Raw genomic sequence first — 19,042 nt, forward strand, 5'->3', positions numbered from 1 at the left:
GAGATAAATCTAATTCACCACCAAGTAAGATAAAAAAGTAAATAAATAAATATGGTCGCTGGTCGCTACACCCAGGAGGGAAAGCGAGCGATCTGATTAAAATGTAAAGAAAAGATAACATTTCCGCACAGTAATTGTCACTCGTGTGTATTTAGCTGCTGTGTGGAGATCGTTGTGTGGGTAAATGCCAACGCAGCATCCTCCCTGCTGCACACATGGCCTGCGCAGAGACGTTTTTTTCCTCTTTGTGCGTTTTTACGAGGCTGAGCGCGGCGAGGACTTAGTAGTTTTGTCGGGGTCCTGCTGAGTGCATAATGAATGGCAGAATGTGGCTGTGGGCCTGCCAGGCAAAAAGAAACGGCACAGTGGAATTGTGGGATAGCGAAAGAAGAGTCATGCTTTGTGGGTCTCGGCGGGGGCTAACTCAGATCAAACATGTCGACAGAGCCGCAGCCCGCAGGGTGTAGGGGCAGACAGACCTGAGGTGGAGACGCCTCTAAACTGGACTGGGGTTGTTGTTTTTTTGTACCTGAGCGAAGGTGCTGCTGCAATTTGTGTGTGAGAGACGCTTGTGCTCTCCTCACCAGCTTTTGGCAGCATTCTTCCATAGTGAGTGACGGTGATGCTTCGAATGCTGTCACGGCTTTTGTTTCGGTTTTATTTTTCCTTTGCCTTTGGAGGACAGCCTTTGAAATGGATTAACGAGAAGTGACTTGATGGGGCTTCCAGGTTTTGCTTTGACATGACTTTGTTTTTTGATGTGGCTGTAGCCCCACACACACCTCCATGTCCCAGCATCTGTCCTTGTGTTTTTGACACCGAAAAGAGACAAGCCCACAGGGTACCTATCCTTGTCTACCCTTGATTACTGCTCTTCTTGTTCTTTTCTAGGTTTCATTCTCTTATTGTTATTCACAGCAAATTTAGTGCCTTTAGCGATGCCTTTCTGTATTCTAGCTCTTCTGTATTTTATTAAATGTTGATTATGTTCGAGAAAATTACGTATGATCATTCATATCAGTTGAAGCCATAAAGCCTGCTAATTATGATCAGAATGAAGCAGAGCGAGCACCTACCGGTAATTTTGGATGTAAACAAAATTAGCTATGAAATGTATCAAGAGGAGTCATGAGGCACTGATGTGTTCCAGTAGCGTCACTTAGATGAGGATGTTCACATGAAATTAGCATATACACTACAGCACAAATTAATCAGGAAAGAAAATAACTGATTTCAGCTGAAAAAGTAGAACACAAAGCGTAATCTCCACCATGCACTGCCCCCCTCAGGTCACTCTGTGAAGTGCGCCTCAGACAAAGTGTGGGGGTCTGTCTGGGACCGGTCTCAGGGAAAAGAGTCGAGATGATAAGAACCAGTGCAAGAGGGAGAGGGTTGGTGTAAAGGTGTGATAGAATTGGGAGATCAAAGCCTTCTGTCACAGCGCGACTGAGCCCAGGGGCATTATGGGTAAGACGGGGCACATCCACACTCGCACGGACACATGCTGCTGCCTGGTATTTGACTCAGAGCGTGATTGATACTGTGGTAGATTTGGAGAATCACTGTCATTCAATGTGCAGATCAAACAGCCACATAATCTCCCATAAAAGAACAAGAGAGCAAGAGAATTAACGGGGACAGAAGAGAAGGTTTGAGACGCAGAGCGGAAACGTGCATTTCCTGGGTGCATCTGTAATCAATGCACCCATTTCTTTAACGGGCTCCAAGCGATCATCATAACCACGACAATAAATATGAAATGTTTGCTATGTTGATGAAAAATAATGCTTGTTGTAAATCAGGTAAAATGAAAATCCACACCCGGTCTTACCTCTTGCAAACCAATATAACTTGGAGTACACTTCTTCTTCTTCTTCTTCTTCTTCTTCTTCTTCTTCTTCTTCTTCTTCTTCTTCTTCTTCTTCTTCTTCTTCTTCTTCTTCTTCTTCTTCTTCTTCTTCTTCTTCTTCTTCTTCTTCTTCTTCTTCTTCTTCTTCTTCTTCTTCTTCTTCTTCTTCTTCTTCTTCTTCTTCTTCTTCTTCTTCTTCTTCTTCTTCTTCTTCTTCTTCTTCTTCTTCTTCTTCTTCTTCTTCTTCTTCTTCTTCTTCTTCTTCTTCTTCTTCTTCTTATTATTATTATTATTATTATTATTATTATTATTATTATTATTATTATTGTGGACAGTATTGGAGTTATTCATCTTGTTTGTGCATCGGTTCATTTTCCCCTCTCTCTTCGTCTCTTTCAGATGCACCACCCGATTCAAATGAAACCTGCAGACAGTGAGAAGTCGAATGGTAAGTGCCCTCCAAAGACCTCTATCTCCATAGCGTTTCTGAATTGGCTTGGTAATGGCCACAGTATCTCCGGATGCTGTATGTTTGATGTTTGATCGCTGCACGAGTGGCAAAAGCACCGAGGGACCAGGCTAAGAATGTGAGACGAAAAAGCATGACTGTAGGGGGGGAAATGCTGATATATATTTTTTATGTAAAATGAATTATTAAGCTGCTTGGGAGGGGGGTCAGAGCAAGTTGAATCGCTTGGCCTTATAGTGAACCATGCCTCAATTCCCACTGGCAGCTCACGTAATATAATAAAGCTGTATGTACCTGTAGATTGAGGTTTAATGTAGATGATTTACATTTAGTGTGGTCTTAAGAGTCGTGATCGAATCTGCGTATGCCAACTCAATTAAAAGTGAAAATGGTGTGTATGCACGGGATAAATAATAGTAATTCAACCCAGACTTCAGCCCTAGCAACAGTGTACCGTGTGTAACAGTTTAAGTAAGCGTAGGGAGGGTGGCTGCGATCCTCAATGCTGTTTTTATAGAAATGCGTCGTAGAATTGAATTGATCAGAATAGGAATCACTGAATGACCTTCTGTTGAAACAATCATTATTTTAATCATTTATTTTCAGTAAATGAATGCACAGAAATGTGTTAAGGAATGAGTTCACTGTCAGGTCTACCACAAGGCTATCTTCATAGAGATTTTAGTGTTTGACCTGATATATATACACTTGTAAGGGAGTGAATGCAGGATACACTGAACAAAAATATAAACATAGAGCATGTTTGGGATGCTCTGCATACTGTGTCAGCAAAACAGAGTGGGCTTTTATTGTGACCAGCCCAAGGCACACCTGTGCAATATTCATGCCGTCTCATCAGCTTCTTCATATGCCACATCTGTGAGGTGGGGTGGATTATTAATATTAATATTAATTGCTCAGTAATACACAAGTTGAGTTCAGCTCATGAAAAATGCGAGCTAAAATAAAAAAGTGTTGCGTTCATATTGTTCGGTCTATATTGTTTAATGTCACACTGTGAAACATTACAAGCAAATCAATATCATCTCCATGGAGACAAGCAGGTGACAGGGCCCCACCAAAATAGTTACATTGTGCACCAAATACACCATTGTTTATGTGGCATTACCTTGTGTGTTTACTTCAAACATTTGTTACAATTTTGTAATTCTTATTTAGCGATTTTAAGTGAGCTATCCTTAGCCTGATAGATTAGATAGCTCTGTTTTATTACTTCTCTGATGTGTTCGAAGCCAAATGCTGTCACAGTGTCCACTGTAAGGCTATAGTCATATTCACCCAGCCGCGGGAGTCAGCTTTATAAAACCAATCATTGCCCCAGTAAAATGCTGTGAAATACGAGTTTATAAGACCTAACTGTGGAGCTAACGATGCTAGAACTTAATAAAGAAGCTTCTGCCTGCCGCCAAAATTGTGAAATATAGCAAAGACCATACGTAACATATCCATCCACTTAATGGTAATGACCTTTAATATACTCCGCATTAGAGCAGCTGTAACAATGAGGAATGGTCGCTCATAGCTTTATTAGTTTAGTCTGTAGAACATATGAAAGACTGAGACACGAGCTGGAAGATGTACAGTTTAACTCTCAAATCACTGTATTGGCAAATGTCTTTTTCTTTTTGGTCGTCTCCTAATGTGCTAAAACTCAGCATGAAGCCAATTTCACTCCAATTTTTCCCAGAATGCAAACTTGACTCCAGATCATCCCACAGTCAGCTCCATGAGTCTTATCACCCACACGCCTGCCTGTGCCGCTCCTCCTGAAACACAAACACAGTCAATTGTAACCATATCTGCTCCCTTTCTCTCTCTTCCTATCGACGCGCAGTAAATTAATTACATTGCTGTTAGACTTGTGGTAATCTTCCTCTGGAGTGATGTGCACACTCACACATACACATTATGTACAAAGGAGTTAAAGCCCCTTTCTAAAGTACACTTATCTTAGCAGTGTATCCCAATGGTTGTGTGTTTTATTTTAAATACACAAACAGTTCAAACGGCAAAATAAACAAGTGTGCTATTGATTTCCCAGAGTGCAACAGACCGCTTATCTCTTTCGCCTCGCGGTGAGAACTGTCAGTTTCCTCATTAAACTTGAATTGGATTAGCATTACATTGGATGCAGTGGGAACTTATAAATGCACTATTATTGTTTGGGGTTGAGGAGTTGCCTGGGAGTACCTCAGAAACACGCCGCACACACATCGCTCTGCACTAACTGGAGTCGGAGCACTTTCCTGGAGATTGCACCGGCGACCGGCTGGATTGTGTCAGAGGAACACATAGACACAGGCAGAACAGACGTGTGAGGGAGGACAAGCTGCACAGTCCCACTGCACAAGTGATAATGAGACATCGATCACAGCTCACAGATGGCATGATGAAATACGTGAAGTCTGTCTGTCTCATTCACTCCACACCACTTTGGTTATATTCTTTCACTTCTCCCTCATTTAGGATTGTGTTTTTCACCCGTCATCATCCAGTTTCATAGAAGGTTTTCTTTTACTTTACTTTGTGTTCACATCTAAAAAACCTTCTGCCAGGTTTATTCCGTGGCCTTCACACTACATAGTATATAATGCAAGTGCCAAGTCTTTGTGCTGTTTAGCCCTGAACTTCAGTTACAATCTTTTTCACACTAGTTTTTTTTCCAGGAAATAACTTAGACCATGCCATTCATCTGTCTAGGTTTATAGAAGAAGCCTCCAGATAAAATCATAAATATGATTCCGGATTTCAAAATATCTCAACAGATCAACCATAATGTCCACATTGATGACTTTTCCGTCCTCATAATCCTGCTTTTGGTGACTCTGCACTGCTCTGTTGGGCTTCTGTTTGGGGGGTTTTGGCTCTGCAAATTGGTTTATTATTTATGAAATCTTTGATTTAAAGATAATTTGAAACATCTCCTATTGTACTCACATAAATGTAAGAAAACACTTTTTTGTGTCATTTTTTTGGCAACGTTTAAATCTGATAAATGGACAGAGCCAGGTTTACAGCTAAGATATTGCTTCATTTTGTTGACATTTTAGATGCAAAAAAGATTTACTGGATTTTCGATATCTTTTTTTAGTTTTTGAGTAAACTCAATCTACTTAAAACTTTATAAATCAGGCTTGGAATTAGAATATCCTTTTTACCAAACGTATTGAAATCCTTCTGTACATTCCATAAAAATCTTGTTAAGTACTAAGGCTTTTAAGGGGAGATATTTATGTCCCTATGGGTCTTTGAAGTTTCAATGTCCCAGAGAAATCTGGATGTGAGTGGATTCAATTATGCAGCTGGCCGCAGTGTCATGAGTTCAAATCCCAGCTCTGACAGATTACTGCATGTCCTCCCTTCTCTCTGTCATCTCAGCTGTCCTAATAAAAACTTACGGGCCAAAAAATCCTTTAAAAGAATAAGATAATAAAACATAAAATGTAGGAACAAAAACAGAAACAGAAACAAGATACAGAGAGAGCGAGAGCATGCAAACACTTTACATCGCACTTAAGATGTAGTCGGACATACCACTGGAGTATAAGTCGCATTTTTTGGAGAAATTTATTTGATAAATCCAAGACCAAGAACAGACATTTCATCTTGAAATGCAATTTAAAACAATAACGGATTAGAGAACTTGATGAATAGGTTTACACATGCTAACGTAACACCTTCAGCTACATGACGCATAGACAACAAACTAAGTCGTAAGTGTCTGGTATAAGTCGCACCCCGGCCAAAACGATGTCAAAAGTCTTATAGTCTGGAAAATACGGCAGTCATCTCATTTGATCCAAAGTCTGTGTTGAGTCTTTGTCCAAGTCTGAATGTAATATTTGGCCTTTTTGTGCATCTGTAAGTATGCTCCAAAGGTATCCATTTATTGGTTTCATGGCTGTAGTTTTGAGGCCCAAATACATAGTTCTGAAGTCAAGTGGAACTCCAGTACTAAAAACAGTCTGCAATACTTTGTTAATCTATTGAACCTTGTTTTGTTTTTTCAACACATCTTCACTTCAACATGCAACATAATAAACGTTAAAAAGAATATACTCACAATGCTGCTTCTTGTTTCTGCAGCGGTTGAAGACAGGAAGTTGTTTATCGGGATGGTGTCGAAGAAGTGCAATGAGAACGACATCCGGGTCATGTTCTCCGCGTTCGGACAGATCGAGGAGTGCCGGATCCTCCGAGGTCCAGACGGACTGAGCAGAGGTGCGTGCCTCCCCACTATCTGCACCACTGCTCCTCATGTACAATATTATCACACTGCCTCCAGTACCTGCTGCACTGCTGATTCATTACACCACATTCTGTATTTGTGACAAGTGCATGGGCATGTTACTCTTACTTTCTAACTCTTATTGCAGGTTCTTTTTAAAAGAGATTCATACATTTTAGATTTTAGACAGTGCTTTATAAGAAAATGCTCAGCTATGTCGGTTTGCACAGCTAATCAGAGCTTCTACGGGAGTAATTTTATCATATAGATGAATCAGTGGTGCACCTGGAGGCCGCTCTATGAACATTCTCCTTTAGCTGTCTCTCTATATCCCTCTCTTTTTGTTGTTTTTTTCCTCCCCTTCTCTCACTCTTGTCTCTCATCAGCCTTTCCTTCCTGTCCCATTAAAACCTCCATTTGCATCTTCTCTGCGGTTCAAGTTTAGCTTTGCGGTAGGTTCAGGACAGTCAGTGGATTTTATTTTGTATTACCGCTACATGTAAGAAGTACGGTTTTAAAAGAGCAAGGCAAATATTTTTGTGTCCTTGTTTTGCATGCCAATCTCGCGTTATAAAGCAAATCTTGGCCAATGTAATCTGATAAATAGTAGATAATAGATTCTCACTTCTAAGGTGCTGCTGGTTTACAAGACAGCAGAGGTGGCCATTTTAAGAAATCAAATACGTTTAGTGGGAGCTACGCTTTAGTTACATATTCTAGCCCGGACAGCGACACCTGTATCCATCTCTTTCCAAACTGCCATCCCTTCCAATGTATTTTCTTCCATTGCTCCTGCTGCCGCCCCCGCCCCCGCCCCCCCTGTGGTTTCCATGTGTTGAGGAGATGGAGGGAAGGTTTTTGAACCCAAACTTCTGACCCGTTCTCCTCCTGCTCCTCTGGCTGTCGCACTAGCTGTCGTTATGGATGCGTCACGTTGCTTCTTCTATGGCTGTCACATGTTATAGATGTTTATTTGTCTTTATCTCGTCTCCTTGTCACAAATCTCCCATCTCTTTCCCTTTCTCTCTCAAAAGCTAGAAGAAAGGCGTTTGCCACACGACTGCGACTCAAACTCCCATGCTCCTTTGCTGCTTTTAAAACTGCTCCGCCCTGTATCTCCTCACACTGGCATGTCCTAGAATCCACTCTCACGCCAATTTGTCCTCTTTTTCCAAGACATCCTCCCCTTTTCCCTTCTCCCAGCCCATTCCTGACTTTGCTCTTTTGTCCTCATGAATATTTCAGATGTAATGGCCAAATCTTAGCACCGAGCAGTAGGGAAAATTCATGTTTAGACTTGGCGAGTAAACAAGCAGCGCTCAATAAGTAGGTCTTTTAGGATTGCTTTAAGTCCCACAGGCTCTGAGTCCCACCTAGATGTACTGCAGAGCGCTTTAATTCACGGTATCAATCAGAAACGCGCTCTACCATCCAGCTATTAATAAAATATGGATCGCACCACAAGTGGATGGCTGGGCCTTGGGAGCTACCCCAGTTTCATTAAAGGACTGTTTGGTTCTTCGCTGACGACAGAATGCGGCCCGTGAGGTATTTTTAGCGCTCAAACCTTGTCCCATCTCACTCTCATAAGGTATTCAACTAGCTAGTTCTAACCGAGTACAAAGTAACTAATAGGCTGTTGGTGCACATATTTGATTATTTTCTCTACAAGCGGTTTATTAATGCTATCCATGAGCGTTTCATAAATAGGTTTCCGCTGGAAGGCTAACCCAAATGGAGCCGACTTCAGAGATGATCTAGTTCTGGGGGAAGCAGGACAACCTTGTGAAACCGAGTCAGTTAAATGACAGATAGTCACAAAGCTAATAAAAGGCAGTCCTTTCGATCAGAAGTAAGAGTGACCTATTTCAGAAAAGGCCTATAAAAGGAGAAAGCACCCCAGCTCTTATGTTTTGGACTAGGTCATTGAACTAGAAAATATAAAAATATGATTAATTTACGTTGTCTTTTATCCTTTACAAAACTCACAACTCAGAGTTTTCAATCCCACACAACAGAACATGTAGAAAACATAAAATATTGTCACAGCACAAAACAAATTTGGGTCCGGTATACCGCAATATTTGTCCAATATCAAGACTAAAATGAATGAAGTCACCTGTGTATCACTGCACAATTGAGAACATTTGATTTGAAAATATGATCAGTACAATAATAATATTAAAGATACATGCATATTTCTGCCTGCACGCCCTCCGTTCATATTACCAGGCAGATCTTAACCTCAGATTGCCTTTCTGAAGCTACCGTTTTGCCAGCCAAACTTGAACACGCTGCATGTGTCTGTGAGCATTTGTCTAATCGGTTCAGGCCTGGCTGCTCTAACGTAGCTTGGTGAGTTTGTTAGCATATTATTAGCCCAGGGGGTTGGTGAAGCACTCCTCGCATTATCTCCTCTAATCACTCCCTCAACAGCCGTGCAATCTTACATCACGCCCAAACAACAACCCATAACACGCCATAAAAACTACCTCCGCCATCTTGATTGGCTCAAATCATTGTCAAAGGAGGGCAACCAATCCGACTGGTGCGTGTCTACTTTTCTTCCGTCCGACTTAATTTTATTTTTTATCTGATTTCCATTTTCCCGAGCCCCCGTAGATATTTGTCTCCCCCCGGCCCTCCCACTCCCCCCCCCCCCCCCCCCCCCCCTTCCCCCCTTCTGCTGCCGCGGTGCTTCTTTTTCTTTTTTTCTTCTCCTTCTCGAGCAGAAAAAAGAGGGCATCCAATCAGACCCGCAATACAAACCCAAAACGAATTCAAATCGCCCTCGTGCAAATTACAATCTGATTTACAATGTTGCATTATTGAAAATTTGAATTCAGGTGTAACTAACTCAGTGCCAGTGTGATGGCGCAAAGGGACGGTCTTTTGAGGAAGGCACGATCCCAAAGTTCTGACACTAAAACGCCGTGACTTAAAACGTCCTGCGATGACTGTGAACGGCAGGGCTGAGGGTCAACGTTATGAAATGGGATCGTGGTTGTCATGACACTGTGTTGTTCCTACAGCAACTGACGATACTGTTGTCCTGTATCAATCTGTTTTGTTCTGGTTGTAGTTGTTGTTGTTGTTGTTCTTGTTGTTTTTAGTTTTATTTATAACAAAGATGTGTCCAACCCTTTTGTCTTGTTTTTGTTCTTTCTCGTCTCCCCCCACCCCTCTGCCGTCCCCCCTCTCCTCTCCACTGTCCCTCCATATCCCCCTCCCTATTACAGGATGCGCGTTTGTCACGTTTTCGACAAGAGCTATGGCACAGAATGCAATCAAAGCCATGCACCAGTCGCAGACTATGGAGGTACAGTATACTCGTCCTTCTGCCATCTCTCCTTTTATTCCATTTTATTTAAAAAGAAAATTGTCAAGTCACTTCAAAATCTTGCAAGGAGCTATCGGAACAGTTCACTTAAGATATAGGGCGATGTGTCAATACATTGCCACAGTCATTGTAGTTTTAAAAAGTCCACCTTAACAAATGTCACCACAAAAACTTGCAACAAAAATGAGAGGAATAATAAGACGTCTTCTAGTTGTTTTGTTAATGCAGTTGGCTATAGTTTTGTCTGCATTTCCTTTAGTCGGTCTGCAATATTGTTCTGGTCAGGTTTTTGTCAGTAATGGGTACTCTGATTCAATCACTATACAACAAAGAAAAAACAGTTTTGACAGAGAGAGATTGTGTTGCCTTGTTGAAAACCCCCCACACATTCTTCCATGATTATACTGCCTAGATGAGCATTTTGAACAGGACAAAGTTTGGCAAACTTCCCAAAAAACGGTTATAGGACATGAGTACCTTTGACACAAGAGTCTGGAATGGGCAGGTGGTGTTACAGACCTCATCAGAGCTACAGCGACCCTGGCACTGCAGTAATGGGGACGCAGCTCGGGCCCCGGTGTGCGCGGCACGTTTTGCGGCAATCTTGTTAATATTGGTAGGTTCTTGACAGGCCGGGGTGACAGCCCTGTGATTGGGAAAGAGAATTACACGCTGTACAACAAATGCCAGTCTGAAGACTTTGAGGGAAACAAAAATATAGTACCGGTAATATCAGGCTGTGTTAAGGGAAGACGACAAGTGGTATTCACCTTGTAGCCCTCTCATTTGAGATGATCATTATAATAAGCTCTGGCATGTAGAAACAGAGGCTCCTCCCACTCGCTGTGTGTGTGTGTGTGTGTGTGTGTGTGTGCCTGTGTGTATGTGTGTATGTGTGTATGCGTGTGCTTATTGGCTGATTGTATAGTACACCAGGAACATAATTCTGTTTATATAATTTTGTATTTTGGAGTATGAGGGGATAGAATGAGGGAATAGAATACCCTATATCAGGTTTATTCAATTTAAGGCCTCTTGTTTACTGGTTTAATAAGAGATCTGGTTTCGTCCTCATTTACCTATTGTTTAATTCTGCTTTAGACTGGTTTGACCCTGGTTCAGACCTGATTTATTTTTGTTGTTGTTATTAAAGCAGGAAAGTACCACTGAGATTTTAGCATCTCTTTTTCGGTAGAGTGGACTTCTTGTTGTGAGGCGAGACCGTGTCGCCTATTATCATCCATTTGATTCAGAGTGAGTCCTGATAGGCTAGTCTAGTCCTAATTCTAGTCATGAGTTTGATTCCTTGGCGAACATCACTTCTGCATGTTCCTCCCTTGTTCTCTCTCACTCCAGCTTCCTCCCGCCCGTCCAAACTCATGCATGTGTTAGGTAAATTGCCCCAAGTGAATGAGTGAATAGTTTTCTGTGTGTCTATGGCTCTGTGTTAACTCTGCAATGAGCTGGCCCCTGTCCAGGGTGCACCAGGCCAAAGTCACTGGGATAAGCTCCTGTCACCCGGGCCCCCTAATGGAACAAGCGGTAGAAAATGTATGAAAAATGAATGGATGTTGGTAAAGCCTTTTGTCTTTTAGTTTTCCACAAAAGTCTAATATAGGCGTAGTTACTTTATCATTATTGAAACAGATCCAGACCTGTCACCTCAAATTGTGTTAAAAGTGGTGCCACGTCGTGCAGCTATTCAGCCCCGGGGCCTTGGCCCTCCAAAACATCTGGCCCTTGGGAAAATTAAGCTGAATAACCCTGGCCTAAATCATAATGCATTACTCATTTTATCTGCAAATCATTTGCTTTATTGGGCAATATTTTTATGTGAATAGACTTGTTGACACCTTAACTGTGATAAATGTAGAGTGAACTGGGGACATTTCTGCCTAAACAATTAGATATACAAATACAAAACATTTCTTTTACAACACAGATCAATCACTCAAAACAAGTATTAAACCATTTTTAAAGCCATAAACGCTACTTAAGGGAAATCAGATCATAGCTCACACAGAGAATCGGTTTAAATCCCCTCTGCTAATACCAGGCAAGAGTTGAACTCTTTGACCTGGCTGTAAGAGCAGACACAGCAGCGTGTCTCTCCTGACTAGAAGAAGTGACACTTTCTCCCAACAGAGTTAGTATTATGCTAGAATTATCCTCGCTCTGAGCGCTGTTCTGCCACAATGGGCTTGGTAAACACTAGCAGTGCTCCGCGCTTTTATCCAGCATTTAGGAAAAAAACACGACTTAAACCATAACACAGCAATGTTGCACCGGACAATGGCAAAATACCTTCATTTCCATTTGAAAACAAGCTGTTTCTAGCCCCAGGCAGACCTAAATTGCCGCATCCGTTTGTTAATGTTCCTCAGTTTTGCAATTTAAAAGTAATTACTTCAGGTCCGAATGAGGGAATGAAGTCTGGAAAATAGAGTTTGGTTATTATCTTGGCTCTATTGTAGCCCACTGTCTTAGATAAAACAAGATTGTGTGTGTACGTTGTGTGTGTCACGTCCACACGGCATGTCACGAGGAGAAAAGGAGGCAGACCCCGCGCTACTGATGGCCCTGTCACTGTCATATCCATTCTCATTACGCTGTGACATTCAGGTACACACGGGCACACGGCAGACGCAAAAAAACACACGCTCCCCTGAATGTCACACCATAATGAAAGTGGATATCAGCTCGACAGGTAATTCGTAGTGAAGCCTCTGAAGACACAACAGCCAGAAGCAAGTGGGCCGGCTTGGTTGTGTTGTATTGGGTTTTATTTTGTGCCGATATCTGCCGTGTATCATTCACTGTGTCAAAGCACACATTTAGCACCCCTTGCACCGCACCTGACACCAACGCACAATAGCGAGGCACCGCGAACGCACCGTGAACGCACCGCGAACGCACCGCGAACGCACCGCGAACGCACCGCGAACGCACCGCGAACGCACCGCGAACGCACGAACGCACCGCGAACGCACCACGGCCTCAACTGTGCCGCTGGTGCAGAAGAATTAAGGAAATTTAATATCAAACAAACACGTGTCTGCGGGAAATTGATAATAACGTTTACAAAGTGGGAAAATCTATGATATGAATGAAAACAGATGTATTTCTTTAACTGTCCATGGGAACGCTCGGAGCATGAATTGTTAATAGGATAGAATAAACAAGCAAAATAGCAAGTTAGTGTTTGTATAGGTAAGGTTTTTTTTTTGTTTTCTACCTGTGCAAAGTGAATAGATAAAGTAGTTTCTGTAAAGTTAACGCATGTAATGGTGTGGGATGAAATAACATCCACAGTAGTTACAGCATGCAGCAAATTACAATATTTTACATGAGAAATGATGTGGGTAACAGTGGCCGTAGTTGTTATACATCCTACTTTCTTTTATTCGTGTGACATCCAACTGTTTCATTTAATTTTTACTTTCTTTGATAACCCAATGTACATTTGCTGGAGTTATCCTCTGAATTTGTCTTCCACCTTATGACTGCACTTATGAATGAGCAGAACCGAGCAGAAAGTCAGTGTTGGGGAAGTAAATCAAATCCTTTGTGTAACTGTCTGTTCCCAATTGATTTGGCATACAGATCTGTAATAAAAACATTTCATGCATTTAACCACTGTGCCATTCAGCCTCCAATTAGTGCTGGGAGATGACACACATTGACATTTAAAGCTATGCGAGCGCTAAGTAAGTGAGATAACAGGGTCACTGAGCAGAAACTCTCCTGAAAGCTACGGGAGATTGATTTTCAAGGTATAAGTGTGTGTGTGTGTGTGTGTGTCTGAGATAGTGGTGTGTAATGTTCCCTTCACGGTTGTCTCAGAGTGTTGTGTTTCAGCTCTGCACTTGTGCGCTTTAGCTCAGTGAACTTGTGGTTGAGTGAGTCGGAAGAACCAAAACTTTTTAACATTTTTGATGGTGATTCATGCTGAGGTGCACTTTCGGTCAGCTCACACATTCTCCATGCCATAATTACCTGCGCTACAACATTTAAAGGTGTGAAGTATGATTTGAGTAACAACACAGTATACAATATATCAGTGCAAACATCTATTCAGTGCATGTTGTTTGAATCTATTCTACAGCTTCACAATTTTACAACACTCACAATGACAGTGAAATCTTACATTTTCTTTAAGTTCCAGTTTGTGAGCTTTAGGAAACAGAATTTTCTGAATGACAAAATAATGTTAATGTGACAAAAACAGCCAGATAAAAAGTACTTGGGACATTTTTGGGGATTATTGGACTCAAAAATGCAGAGTTTTGCTTCTAAAATTGACATGTTTTAGTTCTTGTAGTTATATTGTGACCTGAATAATCACAATTATTGATTAACTGTATATATAAATAATGTTGACAAGAGCAAATGAAGATAAGTTTGTTATCTTAAATTCGGGAGCAGAACCACACCCCTTTCACGCCTCTTCCTGCAGCTACACTATTTAGGCCTACAGGTCACACACAGCAGTGTTAGTGACTTCGTGCCCCTCCCACCCTCTTTTATTTATTCTAATTAATCTCTTAGATGGAGATATCGAGGCCCGGGGGCCTACAGCCCTCATCACCAGAAGCTTTTTATTCAGTATACAGTTTCACATCAGATGCCCTTCCTAATGTGCCCTCCCCTCAGTTTGTTTGCTAGAGAACTGCTTGCGTGGAGGAACTGTATGAAAATAAATCTGTAACACATTCCTGCCAAATCATTACACGGGTCTAGCCTGTCTCTAAAGAGTGCCATATTCAAAACAAATCAGATGCTTTTCTAATTTACTTTTACAAACATGAGGTGTAATTTCACCCACTGGCAGGGTTTTTCAGAGCTCCCAGCAGCAGCAAATACCTCTAAACATTAGCAAGGCTGTCAAATTATTTTAACAGGACAAAACAGGCCTCAGTGGGGTGAAACATGATGAGAGCCACGAGATAATTGCTCACAGAGAACTAGCGCTTTGGTTCTAGTTAATTCTCTCATTTCACTTCCATCTTTGTACAAATGGGGGTTTTTAAACATACTGGAACTGTTAATCTTGTCAGTTAATATATTTTGAGTGTCTACTGGTTGATAGATTTATGATATTTTACACAAAAGACAGCCTTAATAAACACTGATCCAGAACAACATTCTGACCTTCAGGCTTGATAAGCGTAGGTGTTTTTCCAAATTGTCGTTCTGAAAATTATTAAATACACACATTAGTCCATGCTGTGGCCACTGGCCCTGATAAAGGTTTTATGTTTCAAGCCTTTTTCCCAGAGAGACCTGTCCATAGAGGCCCCTCTCTTACCTCCACAGTCCTGGGGCAGGCCTCTCCTTCTGGGGCACACTTCCTCAAACTCGATGCATGTCAGCAGGAGTAATGACATATTTAGCAGAGAAGGATTGGGAGCTGTTGTCTCAGGGGGAATCGAGTGCAGACGCAATGTCCTGGAATGACACTCTGGGTCCAAATGCAATTCTCCCATGGTCTCCTCTGCTTTGTATGTCCACAGTCCGAAGAAAGAGTAAATATGGTCAGCCCTGTCAGAGAGGAAACATGCTCATCCTGCCCCATCCTCATGTACTGTTCGTGGCAAGTGGCCTTTAGTCTAAGTGATAAGATCAAACTAGCAACACCTGAAGTAACCAGTGCTCACTGGTAGTCATGTTTATCATCCACACCTTTTTCATTTAACTACGTATTTAAATATCAGTCAAAAATACATTTGAAAAAGTACTTAAATACTTTTGCAGTTTTTTTGCAGACATTTTGATTGTATGTCTAGTGAATGATGGGCGAATCATAATTGTTCCTTTAGTTAAAAGCAAATTAATCAAACTGACTTGAAAACAGATGAAAGTAGTCCCTCAGGTTTGAGCTCTACCACGGTGCAGTCTGGAAAGTGTGCTAAATGGTTCTGATTGAGTTCACTTAATTCAAAATGACTGGTCGTTCTGACAGCCGAGCTCAGGTGCCCCGCGCTCCACAGATGATGGGTTTCTCCTGTTCACCTCTAACTACAGCACATGTGTGGATTAGTGCTATAAAGTGATCAAATCCCATTCCGCTGTTGCCTGGTGAACTTCAAACTAAATGTTTCAATCAAAAGCTTTTATTCCATGGTGGCAGATTGCCTTTGTTTCTGACGGATTTGCCTCTGGTTAGGCTTTGATTGTGGAGTGTGAGCAATGGTGTGGTGTGACAGAGAGACGCTGCCACACAGACACTCGGTCTCAAGCCCCATTGTTCTTCATGTCATCTTTCATGTTACAGTTGTTGTGGATGTCCAATATGCCTGCAGCAGACCAGACCTCACAAGCCCATGCTCTAGTCACTGGGTTGAGAGCTTGAAATAGCCTCAATTATTCACACTTCTTGTGATAGTCAGAATCTCTACATCTTGCTCTCTCGGCCTTTCCATCGGTCATCCCAAACGCTCTCTTCCTTTACCTCACTCAGCTCGGAGACACACAGAAAGTCTCTGTTCTGATGAGATGATGAAATAGTTGCTGAACTCAGGAAATCTGCTTCACTTGAAACCATTCTGGACTCAGAGATAACTAAGCCCTTGTGGGGTAGAGAAGAAAGCCCTTCGGCTTTAGACTTGCGCTTCCTGTGAAAGTGCCGATGTCATTGCCGCATGTGTGTGGGTCAAAGCGTTTTTAATTTAGAATACTATTTCTCCTCTAAATCTCCCTCAAGTCAAGTTTGCAAGTTCTTTAAAGGCATTGTGTCTTCCACAATTTAACACATTTCTCTCATCTCATTCTTGGCTGTATTTTGCTCAACTGTAATTCAGATTTTACAATCTACTCCTATTTTCATTAATTTTGTTGTGGCCCCTCACAGGGCTGCTCATCTCCCATAGTGGTGAAGTTTGCAGACACACAGAAGGACAAGGAGCAGCGGCGTCTGCAGCAGCAGCTGGCACAGCAGATGCAGCAGCTCAACAGTGCCACCACCTGGGGCAGTCTGACGGGCCTGGGGGGCCTCACTCCACAGTACCTGGCTGTAAGAGGACCAACAAGCACCACATCAGCTCATCCAACAGCATTACTACCCCCACCAGGATTCACAATGGTGTCAAATGATTGTAGCTTGACATTTCTTATCTTACGATCATAGGGTTTAAGCAAAAGTTATAGAAAAACCACCAAAGTAAAACTGCTGCCATGACTCTAATGGTAAAGCACGGTGATTTTTCAGAACTTTAATCACCTCTTACTTATTCCCTAACTAAAGAAATGAGGGCTATTCTTGAGAGTAAAATGATCCATGCAATAATGACAAGATGTTCATTTGCGGTTAATTTTAGTCTTTGAAGAGCCCATATTTGACAGCGTCAGTATTTCACTTTTGTTGTGGAATCTAATTAGTGGGCTAGATTAGAGCTTTCATGCTCAACTTGTCTTGGAGAATCATGACAGAATACAAACAGTGCTTGCTTAGAGGAGAGATCAGGCTGTATTAGCAGCTCATTTACTCATAGAGCACTGATGCAAAAAGCGCATCGTTAAATTGCTCATTACTTCATGTTAACTTCTGTGCATAGCCTTGTACAAACAGGCATTCAGGGCTGAGTATGCACCTATGTCATACCCTCTCTCTCTTCTCCTCTGCCTGGTGCACAGTTGCTTCAGCAGGCCACCTCTTCTGGAAACCTTGGAGCCTTCAGTGGGATCCAGCAGATGGCCGGTGAGTCCAGATCAATAATAAACTCTTCCTTCCACAGACACGGACTCTTTGTTACTGCCCCATGTTGTTTTTTTTTCTTTTTTTGTCTTCAGACTTCTAAAAGCGGACCAAAGAGCATAACAGATGAACTTGCATGGTGGAGTAAAGAGAGATCTTTGCCCTGCAGATTTATTAACTGTTGCTAAGATTTGTCTTGATCTTTTAATGAGGCCAGACACAAGTTGTGCCCAGGGCGAGCAACCGTAGCTAGCACCGTGCTTATGTCAGTTACGGATGCGGTCCAAAAACGGGAAAAAAAGGGAAAAAAGGACTGGAGAAAATGGCTTCAGTTTTGTCTTTTCAGAAGCACGTGCACCGCAGGCTCTTTTGTGTGAAGGTTTTGTCATGCTTTTTATTTTTTAACTAAGACACCATACAATTTAATTTGGAGTATAAGAAAAAAATGATAACAAGTGTGTAATTCTGAACCGTTCGAGTCAAGAACAAGACTGGGATGTGTCAGTGTCAGAAGTGAAGCCAATAAAAGAACATCGTTTTAATCCCGTTCTGTATTAATTCAAGCCTTGAGCAAACTAAGCAGACTCAGTTTATATGTTCAACAAGATAATAAAGTATAAAACTTAAGCATTAACTTTATAGGACTGCACTGGAAAGACGGAGGGCATTATTTGACTGAAGACAATCTTAAAGGTTCTTCATAAAAGTCTAGGCATGAAATATGTGTAGCCATTTGCAAAAGTTTGATCGTCCGAAATGGTGCCACTTGTCAACTATTGAGAGCTTTATTTTTTTATTTTGTTTCGTTTGCACTATGGCAGATACAGATTCTGTTGTCAGTCTCCTAATGTGGTCAAAGTAAAGAGAAGTCAAACCGTGGATCTACATGCTGATGACGAACGGCGCATTGTTTCTTGTCAAGACCGTAGCTCACCTAGTTTGACTTTCTTCTCCATCCTTCTTGAGCGTGCGCTTTTGCTGCCACATTCACTGTTTATTTTGAGCTCTTTTTCGCAGTCACGCCCACACCTCCCTGTAATGTCGCACCCTTCTTTTATCGCATCTCTTCCTTGATGTTGCTTGCTGTTTTCCTCCCTCTGTTCTCTCCCATGCTCCACAAGCTCCTAATTGTTCAGGCAGACGATGCTGGTAAAAAACTGCCTGGCAACAAAGGCAAATCTTATTGGGAGTTTTTGGTCATACGTGGTATTTTTTATTTTTTTTTCACTCACTCTCTCTCTCTCTCTTTTAACAATTTGTGCCCAGTCTTAGCTCCGAAGCACACATTTCTCCCTTTCGCAGTGGCGTGAATAAATGAGCTGTGATTTGGACGCGGGGGCGAGTGGCACTGTCTGAAGACGGAGATCTGTCGGTCCTCCATCTGTGAAAGGAGAGAGAGGGGAAAAGAGGGAGACGGGAAGCTAGCATGAGCGTGCATTAGT

The 19,042-nt window shown here is 41.9% G+C and overlaps 1 protein-coding gene across 17 annotated transcripts in view; it reads left to right on the top strand.

Annotated features, from left to right (window-relative positions):
* The window catches only part of celf2 (cugbp, Elav-like family member 2), a 149,791-nt gene that overhangs the window by 113,318 nt on the left and 17,431 nt on the right, over positions 1–19,042 (top strand). For 15 of the 17 annotated variants that reach the window (XM_072453801.1, XM_072453808.1, XM_072453803.1 and 12 more), the window contains 5 exons: positions 2,249–2,297; positions 6,426–6,560; positions 9,807–9,886; positions 16,758–16,919; positions 17,540–17,603. In XM_072453801.1, coding sequence (XP_072309902.1) covers positions 2,249–2,297; positions 6,426–6,560; positions 9,807–9,886; positions 16,758–16,919; positions 17,540–17,603 — 490 coding nt within the window. The remainder of the gene's footprint in view (positions 1–2,248; positions 2,298–6,425; positions 6,561–9,806; positions 9,887–16,757; positions 16,920–17,539; positions 17,604–19,042) is intronic. The other 2 variants (XM_072453811.1, XM_072453814.1) reach the window with 1 other exon arrangement.

This window comes from Eucyclogobius newberryi, unplaced genomic scaffold (assembly GCF_026437365.1).
Source record: "Eucyclogobius newberryi isolate DKJ021-1_F unplaced genomic scaffold, fEucNew1.0.hap1 SCAF_2, whole genome shotgun sequence".
In the NCBI taxonomy this organism is placed as follows: domain Eukaryota; kingdom Metazoa; phylum Chordata; class Actinopteri; order Gobiiformes; family Gobiidae; genus Eucyclogobius; species Eucyclogobius newberryi.